The sequence below is a fragment of the Pseudonaja textilis genome, chromosome 8 (genome assembly GCF_049901715.1).
Source record: "Pseudonaja textilis isolate UNSWEBS1 chromosome 8, rPseTex1.2, whole genome shotgun sequence".
Taxonomy (NCBI): Eukaryota; Metazoa; Chordata; class Lepidosauria; order Squamata; family Elapidae; genus Pseudonaja; species Pseudonaja textilis.
The window spans coordinates 19,077,412-19,089,791 of record NC_141997.1 but is presented as its reverse complement, the minus strand read 5'-3'; the positions used below and the strand labels follow the sequence as shown (position 1 = coordinate 19,089,791).

Below are 12,380 nucleotides of genomic sequence, written 5' to 3'. Positions count from 1 at the left end.
ATTGGGCCAGTAATTTCTTCTAACAACCGGTTCTCCAAACTGCTTAGAATGTTAACAACCGGTTCTAGTGAATAGGTGCGAACTGGTAGAATCCCATCCCTGTGAAGCAACCATAACTTCTGAAGGCAAGCTGTTCCACTGGTTAATTGTCCTCAGTGTTAGGACGTTTCTTCTTACAAGTCCAGATTGCTTCTCTCCTTGATTAGTTCCTATCTATTGCTTCTTGTCCTGCCTTCTGCTGCTTTGGAAAATAAGTTGACCCCCTCTTCTTTGTGGCAGCCCTTTAAATACTGGAATGTTGTGATCATGTCACTCCAGTTCTTTTCTCTAGATAAGCCAAACCCAAATCCTACAACTGTCCTTCAGATATTTACAGATATTTAAAAAGATTCATTGAACTAATATTAAGTCATTATGTCACTGTTACCACTCATAATAGCAGTGTTCCAATATCTAAGGGGCTGCCACAAAGAAGAAGGGGAGGCTCCAAAGCACCAGAAGGCAAGATAAGAAACCATGGATGGAAACCAATCAAGGAGAGAAGCAACCTAACACTAAGAAGAAATGTCACGACAGAACAATTAATCACTGGAAGAACTTGCCTGCAGAAATTGTGGGTACCCCAAACACTGGAAGTCTTTAAGAAGAGATTGGGCAACTACTTGCCTGAAATTGTATAGGATTTCCTGCCTAAGAAGGGGGTTGTACTAGAAGACCTCCAACTCTATTATTATATATTATTATTTGCATCCTTTCCCAGCAATGAAACACCAAGATACATTATAATTGGGTGTGTGTGTAAAAATTTAAGTATTTTCATTTAAATTAGCAAATAGGCTTTAGTAGATATTTAAAAAAATATCCAACACTGTGTTATAGTAGGGCAATTCCACCTTAAGTAAATCAAAACTACAGATGAAATCGTAAATTATACTCACATGAAGCCTCGAAACCTACGTATATCATTGTTGGGTTCTTCACATTCAATGGTGCTGGTAAATTTCATGGGATCAAATTCAGAGTCCTGCAATAAATAACATAAAGGATTATTTTATATGTCAATGTCACCCACAGATGACAAGTGTGATTGCTTGTTTGAGGAATCTATTTCTCTATTTGTCCTACTGTGGGGCCCAGTTGAAATTCCCAAGTCTTCCCCCACAATAAGTAATGTCTACTTAGGTATCCACCAGTGGTGGGATTCAAATTTTTTTACTACTGGTTCTGTGGTTGGTGCGTGTGGCGTGGTGTGGTTTGGTGGGCATGGTGGTAAGGATTCTGTAAAATCTCCATTCCCACCCCACCCCACTAACCTGCTTTCCACTCCATTCTCCCCCGCAGGCAACAAAAGAAGACCCAGCTGGTTCTCCGAACTACTCAAAATTTCTGCTACCGGTGCTCCAGAACTGGCCAGAACCCGCTGAATACCACCTCCGGTATCCACTTATATCGCTGGGAGCTTGAAAGAATATGAGAACCTTATCTGTAGTCTCTTTGCTACACTCAGACTGGGTGCTTTTTAATATGGTAGTGGTGGCTAAGGAAGATGAGTTATTCTAGAGCAGATGCTGTAGGCTTATTTGAGACTCAGAAAATAGTTTGTAGATATGCATTGTCTGTACTTCCAGAATGGTGATTTCATTTATGTATTTATTTATTAACTTCATGGCAACAGACCAAAAAGATATCATAATCAGCAAAAAAAGTACAATAATTAAGAGGGAAAAATGCAGGCAATAGTATTCCAGTATTAATTTCTGCTCCTGCCTTATCTTTCCAACCAAATAAAAATATGGAATTTTTAAAAAATCGGGTTTATCAGGGGGAAATTTAAGAAAAGGATCCTGCTTTATACTTCGACTGCTCAAAAAAGATTAATTAATTAGTAATAAACTTGGGACTAGATAATTTATTCTACAGTTAGCAAGATGAATTGGCTGAGGATGGCGTTCAATTCACTAATAACTCTGCCCCTCCCTTCACTCAGGAGGCAAACCTGTGCACAAACCCCCCAAAAGAAAGTTGCATTTGAAGTGGCTTTTCTACTGATCGAACAAAAGGCAATTGAGAAAGGGCAGGCCTGCTTCACTAATACTTCTAGAGGTTCAGATACTACATGAATTGCAATATATACAGGCAGCCCAAGGTAACTAAACAACAATGTAATATCAAAGGCATTTAATCAACCTATAACAGCACAGCTCACCCCCACTGAATTCGCAGGATTTTGAACTGTAAATATTTTCCTTGTACCCTTATAGTTAAAAGATGCGTAGCCTCTTAACTGGATTACCAAAAAATAAAAACATATCAGATAATATTAGCTGCAATAAAATGGCTATTAATTTAAAACATTCACCTCTCTTTCCATATAAATATACACATTTAAACAAAATTTAAAATACTCAAAAATAAACAGTCTCACAATATCTGATTATTGATCAGTCATGCACAATTCTTTTTTCTTGGTTCCACCCTCTTGGATCAGGTAAAAATTCACCTTCTTGTGTCCCATTATTACCCAAAAGAAGTGGAGATACAAACAGCTTGGGAAAAAAAGTTCCTTAGCAACAATATTAGCCACAATAGCTTTACTGTCATTGGTACAATACTACTGTTATTACTGCCTCTAATTATTATTGTGGTATTTCAATATATTCTGGAGTTCAAGGCAGAATGCACAGGAGACACAATGTATACGCATAACACAACCAGGGTGTGCTGGGTGGGTCAGGCTGAATGAAAGATAGTAATTGACCAAGGAACAATGTTAGCTTAATAACTCAAAACGGCCTTTCTGGATTTCCAACATATTAGGTTGACATCTTTTATTGACAAGGTCTGTTTGTCAGCCTCCTGCAGACAAATTGCTAGATTGGACAGGCCTGCAGTCAGAGCCAGCACTGTTGTTTTCCCATGCTTTTCCATGAAAAGCAAGCTATGTAAAAAGCAGAGTAAAACTCCTAAATATCTTGGGAATGGAGTTTGTTTAGTATTATCTATAAAGTTCATTGCCTTTCCTAGGATAGTTGCATTAGAGGTAAACATTTATTCAACATCCAGTACTGACTTGCTAAGACATCTTGCAACATGAGATCCCAGGGAAGGGGGCCCAGTAGTAAACCATCTTGCCTTTTACACCGAGGAAGTATACAATTCTAATAAACACATAAATAATTTATATTTTCCCACAAAGTACACTAGTAGGACACCACATGCAGCCATTTTATACATTACTAGCTGATAATCCGGTGTTGCCCGGGTATGTATTTGTCCCAATCCTGTATTAGACAGGAAAAGGAATGAATTATATCTATAGCGTCAAATCAAAGTAACTTTAGTTACAGGGTTTTAAAAGTATAAGTACTTTTAAGTACTTATACTTTTAAGTATAAGTATTATAAAAGAAGCAGCAGATGAAACAGCTCTATCTCTCCTATAGTGTACACAGGTCTCACGGTGTTGTACTGTCTCTGAATGTCTAAATGTAGCAGCTCTATCTCTCTTATACTGTAGTCAGGACTCACACTGTTTTACTGTCTCTGAAGCTTTAGATGTAGTAGCTCTCTCGCGTAGTGTCACAAGTCTTCTATTCCTCTCCTTGAGAGTTTCTTGTCTACGCTGGTGTTCCATTATAATAATACTGTGGGGGTAAGACCTAACACCTCTCATGACGTGTGTGTGCCTTTGATTGCACTTGGCCAATCACCTGATGTTTCCTTGAAGGCATCTTATGCCTGGGCCTGTTACCTCAACTACTACGGTAAGAATTAGAGACCTAATTGCTCTGGTCAACAGCCTTGCAAAAATTATACAGTGAACAGCCTTTGAGGTGATTATCTGCATTAGCAGGCACCTCTCCTGATAACTTGCCCTCTTTGCTTGAAGCTGAGGGCCCCTTACCATAGGGAGCCCCCTTGTTTTTTGTAAGAACCAATCACCCTTACTAGAGGGAGCCCCCTTGTGGAGTACTGTGACGCTGTTATTATGGCAACTCCACTGTGCTGTACAGTAGAAGCCATTTTAAGGCACACACACATCATGAAAGGTGTTAGGTCTTACCCCCACAGTATTTTTTTCCAGAGAGTAAGTACTCTGTGTACCATGTTTGGTTGAAATCAGGGGTGGGATTCTACCAGTTCGCACCTATTCGCTAGAACCGGTTGTTAACATTCTAAGCAGTTTGGAGAACCAGTTGTTAGAAGAAATTACTGGCCTAATCCTGTAAGGAAGGCAGGAAGGAAATATTCTGGTGTTGCTCACAGAAACTGCCTCTCTGTTAACCCTTAGTACGTTCTTGGTAGGACTAGACTTCCTGTCTCAGAATGTCTCTGGAGTTTTTTCCCCCTCCTTTGCTGGTACTTTGCTTGTGTGGAGTGACCATTCAAAGTTACAATGGCACTGAAAAAAGTGACTTATGACTGTTTTTCACAGTTACGACTGTTGCAGCATCCACACAGTCATGAGAGGCCAGGCGAGGAGATACGTGCCTCGATGTGAGTGATGTTGAGTTGGCCACACCCAGCCAGTCACATGACCACCAAGCCATGCCCACCAACTAAGCCACGCCCACAGAACCAGTTGTTAAAAAATTTGAATCCCACCCCTGGTTGAAATTGCTCAAGGCGTTCCAGAGTTATGCTGGAACACACACACACACACACACACACACACACACACACACATTTTGATATAGATATAATAGAAGCTAGGACTCAGTATTGAATTTTTTTTCAAAGGTGAATTTTTTTTACCTGTTCTGACAAAAGTCTTGTTTTGACATGTTTGAAATCACACTCAAACTAAAACTGGACTGTCAAAGAAAACAACGAGGAAGACTGAAAATATCAACATTTGACAATAAATAGCTTCTAAACATTTAAATTCAAAGAAAGCTGCAATGAAATCTGGTACCAGATATATCAATGCACCATTAATTCAAAGAACGCTAACAGAAGCTTTCTGAAAAACGTAATTAGTACTTCCCAACTGCTTTGTGCTAACTCAGATACATTAATTCTATATTGTAAGTTATACATATATTGTAGAATGATTCTTTCCCAATTAACATTTAAAATCCTTCATTCCCTAGCTAATTAGGCTCAAGCTGGGATTTGCCTTGTATGTCTATTTACTTCCTATTTTCAGGCTTTACTAGCATGCCTTCATAAGAGCCTAAATATCACTTTTGTTTAGAGATGGAGATTTAAATATCAACATACTAACACCAATTATGAATCTTCAGCAAATCAGTTTGTGTGTGGGTGTATATTTTAAATGCTTACGATGTGCAGTTGTTTTGCACTCGCTTTGTACAGAACAAATTCAGAATATTCTGAATTTCACCTCCTGGGTGCTATTCTATATGTATTACATCACTATTACTGTCTATACATCAGGCTAGAAAGTGGGAGGTGACTGGTTCTAGTCTTGCCTTCGCCATGAAAACCAGTTGGATAACTTTGGGCCAGTTATTCTCAGTCCAGCCCAACTCACAGAGTTGTTGCTGTGGAAAAAAAATAGGAGGATGGTGTACTGGATATGTTTGGTGTCCTGAGTTATTTGTAAAAAATGATAAAGGTCAGATACAAATAAACAGTAAAATTAATTTCTCACTTTGCTGATGTAAAAGAGAAACTTAGATATTTTTATATCTGTGGCCTGCCAGTTCAGAACTATATATTTTTTACTTAAGTAATAGCTAGTTGCCTTTTATGAAATGTTTCTTTAGAAAAGTCTATCTTACTCTGACTTTGCTCTCCTTTTGGTTCCAAACAAGAGGAGTTTTTTTTCCTTATTCTTACCAGCTGGAATTAATTTCTAACTTTGGTACAGCACAAAAATACCATCAAAACATCTAGTAAATCTATTTCTTGTGAAAAGAGCTAAATCAGTGGATTCACTGTCTTCGATTTTTTTAAGCTTGTCTCACATATTTTTCTTTCATATCATGTTACAACTAGTTGTTGTCTCCTAAAGCAGAGGTAGAGAGCCATAGCCCATTTATGACTTGTGGACTTCAACTCCCAGAATTTCTGAGCCACCATGGCTGGCTCAGGAATTCTAAGAGTTGAAGTCCACAAGTCATAAAGGGGCCATAGTTACACACTCCTGTCCAAAAGAATCATTAAGATTGTGGCTGTTAGCCTTTTAACCTCTCAGTGAGCTCATGCCACAAGGATGCTAAAATTCTACTTTATTGATGTAGGCTAAAGTAGCAGAATCTTGTAAACCTGATTGTATTTTCCCTTCTCTGCCTCTTATACCCCAGAGACTTAAGAGTAAATTTGAGGGTTTTTTTAAAATACTTTTTTCATTTCCTTGACTTAAAAATGTTTTGACTGCATAAGTTATCCAAGGTCATCTCTGTGGCTCTTCGCAATATGGGAACTAACATGAGTTCATAGTTGCATGAACATTATTTTGTACTATCAAGTAAGATTTTAGAAGATCAAAATAAATTGTAAAAGAGTCTTGTAATGTTCTGTCCAAATTGGTAATTACAATCCTTTGGAGCTAGGCAAACAGTTAAATGACAATGGGAAAATACACTGTATCTGTGATCAATCCATTGTGAGTCCAACCAGCATTTAAAATTTTTTTTGGAAATCCACTCCACTCTGGAAATACTCAACATAAAACTGACCAAATCAGCAACAAAGCAGTTCCTTACATTATTTTGTGTGCAATACTTTAAAAGGCTTTCTTTCTTTCTTTCTTTCTTTCTTTCTTTCTTTCTTTCTTTCTTTCTTTCTTTCTTTCTTTCTTTCTTTCTTTCTTTCTTTCTCTCTCTCTCTCTCTTTCTTTCGTTCTTTCTTTCCCCATTTTAGAAACTGTAATGGTAGCTAAAGATTTGACCCTGAACTACCTAGAAATTGTATGTATTAGAGGAATTTTGAATAATTGTGTATGATTTAATACTGTCTTGCATCTATATTGTCTATCCAATCATAGCAGAATTCATTATCTGTCTACCATAAAAATTCCAGGGCACAGACATATGGTGCATCTTTGTCTTATCTCCATAGGAGAAAGTTAGTCTGTGTTTTCCTAATGCTGACTGTTTTAAGCCAAGTGGGAAAGAAGATAGTAGGGAGTATGTAGGGAAACAGATTTTGGCTAAAGACTCCATCTGAATTAGTAAATGAATGGCTATCCTACAATTACTGGACACTGCAGATCCAGAGTTGGAAGATAGAGTGCATGACATTTTGGATAGCTTCCAAATTTACAATTTATAATTTTATAAAGGTTTTATCCCTATCAAAAGATAGGACAAGACATAACATTAGTGGTTGCATTATTTCTTCTCATTTAGTAGATTTTTAAGGAACAAAAATGTAATGTCTTTAAAGCTTTGACAAATGTTTAGGAAGAAATCATCTGCTAAACAGCAGGCTAATCAAACAGAACACTATGTAGCTGCTGAACTCAGCAAACCGAGGTTGATCTCAGCTCAGAGTAGCTATATTAAATTCTGCACCAATTGTAAATTTATGAACAAATTTTCTTTCACCCAGGAACAAATGCTGACCAAGAATATGTATCTTTTACATATATTAGTTTGATACGCAGAGAGGCAGGAAACGATCAGGAATTTTACCATTTCACATAGCAGCATAACAGAATGTACTTTTCTTTTGAAAAAAAGAAATCTATAATTGTCATTTATTTAGTTATTTGCAACAAAAGCAACACTTTCTCCAGGTCTGGCTAGTTTGACAGAGGTGTCAAACTCATGGCCTATGGGGTGGATGCGTCTTGCACCACGCCCAACCCCCGTTTAACGAAGGGGGGGGGAAAGTTGTGATATGTCACGTGACAACACTGTGTTGTTGCAAGTTTGACACCCTTGCTCTAGAACACTTCAACCAGCTATTTCCAAATGAGCAAATTCAATTGCCAAAATCATTTCCAATCCATCCCCAACCACAGAAATTTGATGTTCTCCTTTGTGAAAGGAAAAAGCTGCAGCATGCCATTCAGTTACAGACTCGGACACTGTTGATGGAAATTCTTACTTATCAGTGAGTGAACAAAGGCACAAACAAGGGCTTTTTGCCACTGCTCTGCAAGCATGAAGATAAGCTCATGGAGATCAAATTGCTTCTATGTTTTTGATTTGCTATCACAGATTATCAAACAAAAGTTTACTCACTCAATGATCTTGTTCATTAACTGAAGGAATGTTTATAAGTGTTTACTAAAGAAAAGGTGGCCAAGACTAAGAGAATAAAAGAATATCAGGTTTACAGCCACCACTTCAAACAAATAATTATTATGAAATGATTTAGTATCTTTTTCCTTTCTTCCATCACATATTTATCTGCCTATCAACTCAAATGACAGACTTTTTGAGATGTGATATAAGGCAGTCCTTGACTTATGATCACACTTGAGTCCAGAATTTATGCTGCTAAGCGACAAAATTTGTTAAGTGAATTATATTCCCATTTTACGACTTTTCTTGCCAGTTAAGTGAATCCCTGCAGTTGTTAAATTAGTAACACAGTTGATAAGTGAATCTGGATTCCTCATTGACTTTGCTTGTTAAAAGGTCATAAAAGATGATCACATGACCCTGGGATACTGCAACTATCATGAATATGAACCAGTTCTCAAGCATCCAAATGTAAATCATGTGACCATAGGGATGCTGCAATAGTCATAAGCCATAAGAAAAACGGCCATAAGTCACTTCAAATGGTCACTAAATGAACTGTTATAAGTCAAGAAATACCTCTATTTTATTTATCTATGGCCAGAGACCCAAAATTAAACTAAAAACCTGGGTCATCAGAAAATAGGTCACAATGACAATATATTTCCAAAGGTTCCTGGCTCCTCCTCCTACTCACCTACTTTTCAAGAGACCAGTTCGACTTCAGACACTCTACAGTTTGGGGGCACACAACACTAACTTATCTGGTAAAGAAAGCAGATATCACCCTACTTTGCAGGGAACTGACAGCTGCTTCTTAAAACACCCAAAGTGGAGAAGATGGTTTCTAAGGGTTGGATCCTACGAACTAATATTTCAAAAAAGGTGGCACATGGGATCAGATGATGGTATAGTTAAAAAAATTAAGAAAAAAAGATCAAACAAGGAAACAACAGGAGGGTGAAACTGAAGTTTCCTGACAACCTCTAAAGCAGGGCTGTCAAACTCGTGGCCCACAGGCCAGGAGCATCTCAGGTTGGCCATGGCCATACCCAGTTTAGGGAAGAGGAAAAAAGTGCCGAAATTGTCACATGATGCCGCCATGATAACATGAGTTTGGCACCCCTGTTCTAAAGTGAAATGCATGATACATTTACGTAATTCTTTGAATTGCAAAATACATGTGTGGAGTCACTTTTTTGTCTGCAATAAAAAATGTATGCCACCCGAAAATTTTCTGACAGGTAAGCTCATCCCCACCTAAGAGAAATCAAACAGTGTACAAATTGAATAAATAAATGAATACAAATAAAAGATAAAATGCTTGACAGCTGAGCTTTACAGCTAGGTTTTGGTGTGAAGCCTGACGATTATTACCTTTAACTTCAATACTTGCATCATAACACAAAAGAAAGATCATGGGTCCAGGAAAATATAACCTTGTCCTGAAAAAATAATTCTAGATTATTATTCCCAGTGCTGCTTCTTGACACATCTTTTTTTGATTACAAGTTCCAGAATTTTCAACCCACAAGGCATCAGGTTTGAGAAGGCTAATCTAAGTTCATTGTTTGGCTCCAAAAGACAGCAATAAATGCGTGGAATTGGCCAGAATTTCTTTCTTGGCAATGTATTCAAACAAGTAATAAGAATTCCAGGATCTGCTGGACACAATTGATTTTATGCTGGAAAAAGCACTCCTGACTAATATGTTAAAAATCCAACATGCTGAACTAATTCCATTACTGCAGCTGTCTCTGAGAAGTAACAGATGAACCAAGGCAGCCATGCCAAAAGTTATGCTTCGGTAGCTCTCAATCCTACTCGAAGGGAAAAGGAGGAGGAAACCAGTAAAGAAACCAGTAAATGGAACTTCATGAGATAAGTGAACATATGTCCAATGATTACCCCCCCTCCCCGCCTTTTGGGTAAAGTAAACTATTTCATTTTTGAAAGAACTGACTTTCAACAATTACTCTTATGTAACCATCAGTTGAAAAATCTCTCACATGATATGTAATTATTTCCTAATGTGTATTTGTACAGACATAAATGCAAAGCCTTAAATTATGCAACTCGGAGACTGCTTTTTCCTTCTTCTTTTTTAGTAATTCATTTTTTTTTTCCTGTGTAGGATCACTCACTAATCATACGATCAGGTGTTGGCATTAATGCTTTGGCTCAAACATTCATGTTTTTAACATACCACACAATTTGGCTTCTTCACACAAAAAACATTCCAATAGAAGGGGAGAGGTTGGTGTACCTTCTTTGTCACCCGAGATGCCCTCTACACATGATCTACTCCCCTTGTGCTCAATTTGCAGTAAATATTTCTAAATTTCTCTGAGAGGAGGGCTCATGAAAGAAGAACCAGTGTGTTTTTTTGGAAATTTGGCAGGCTTTCTGGCCACCCCACCCACAGTAATTGCTCATGGAATGTCTTCGACGAACTGGAAATATTTTGTCAGCCATGCTGCAAAGAACAGCAAGGTTGGTCGATTCTTTACTTGCTCCAGTCAAGTATCATAAGAATGATTTATAGTGTTTTGAAAACTTTAACTGAGACTGGTGGAAAATATTTATACCCTCAGTTCTCTGCAGTATATAAAAATAAAAGTATCACCATCATTTTTTAGAAGAGCAAAAAACAAACAAACAAAAATACCTACCCTTCCCCCCCAAATATCCTTATTAAGCTTCTGGATTTTTTACTTCATCATGCTGCTTGTGCTAAGTGGACACAACCGGCGTTAGAGTTACAATGCTGTAACAATGTTTGTGAAGCCTAACTAGGGAGCATCTTTTCTAGCTATATCCTGTTCTAGAGTATATGAGGAAAAGATTATTGCATAAAAATATCCTCACACTTAGCAAATAAATCATTTCACTCTTTGTTTTGATGTTTCTTAGCATTACAGGATTCTTCTGTAATTAAAGATTTCCCCTTTGTTAAGAAAGTACAAAAAGAAGGCATCAAAAAGACAGAATTCTATTATTTTGAGCCTTAGAAATCCTTCTGTATCCAGGATTCTCCAATCACAAGGCAAAAGGCCATCTTCTTAAGAAGTCTCACACTGCAAAAGTAATAGAAAGTTCCTTTCATGGCTATAATAATAAATGAAATATTCTGGATTTTCTAATACTGCCATTAAAATATTTAATAGGAAGTTTTAGTACTGATGTTTTCAGAAATGGGATATGAACAAGCTGAACTCAGAACACAGTTCATTGATATAGATAATCACTCCAGAAAATGGTTCAATACATATGCGCTGGAGAATTGGATCAAATGTAACTATGACTAGTTGAAATAAGTCAACTTGACACTGTAGTTTACAAAATTGGCCTGCTCCATCAAGCAAATATAGTTCCTAGGTTTAGGATTCAGACTGGAAGGATTACTGCTATATTACTTCTCTTCCCTAAACCTCAGAGCCACTATATTTAATGTCTCACAATTGTGTATGACAGATATTGGAAATGCTAAGAAAGGAAAAGAAGATGGAACCTACACGTCTATGGTTTTATAATTCAGATTGGATATGTGGTAAAGTTCCACTAAAAATAAACAATAAATAATGTATAGCTTTCTAGCCCCTATGGTTGCCTTCAATACAGGTAGTTCCCAACTTACAACAGCTCGTTTAGTGACCATTCAAAGTTACAACAGCACCAAAAAAAGTGACTTATGACCGTTTTTCACACTTATGACCATTGTAGCATTCCTATGATCACATGATCAAAATTTAGATGCTTGGAAACTGACTCATACTTATGACAGTTAATGTGTCCCAGAATCATGTGATCACCTTTTGCAGCCTTTTGACAAAGCAAAGTTAATGGGGAAGCCAGATCACTTAAAACCCATGTTACTAACTTAACAACTGCAGAAATTCACTTAACAACTATGACAATAAAGGTCACAAAATGGGGCAAAGTTCACTTAACAAATGTCTTGCGTAGCAACAGAAATGTTGGGTTCAATTGTGGTCATAAGTTGAGGACTACTTGTAGATAGATGATGATCTGAAATCCTAGATACAATGTGGTGTAGACATATTTCTTTCTCTCTCACAAGATAAGCAACACTAAACTTAGAAAAATGCCTACATTATTATTATTTAGCTGCTATAGTTATAACATTTGAATTTTCTCGACACCACATTTAAATTTTAAATGCAACCATTGTCTCGAGAAAAGGCTTCTAAAACAATGG

The 12,380-nt window shown here is 37.3% G+C and overlaps 1 protein-coding gene across 1 annotated transcript in view; it reads right to left on the bottom strand.

The window, feature by feature from the left end:
* Window positions 1-12,380, bottom strand: part of ATP10A (ATPase phospholipid transporting 10A (putative)) — a 140,271-nt gene that overhangs the window by 55,936 nt on the left and 71,955 nt on the right. Inside the window, exon 3 of the mRNA XM_026707529.2 lies at window positions 939-1,024. Coding sequence (XP_026563314.2) covers window positions 939-1,024 — 86 coding nt within the window. The remainder of the gene's footprint in view (window positions 1-938; window positions 1,025-12,380) is intronic.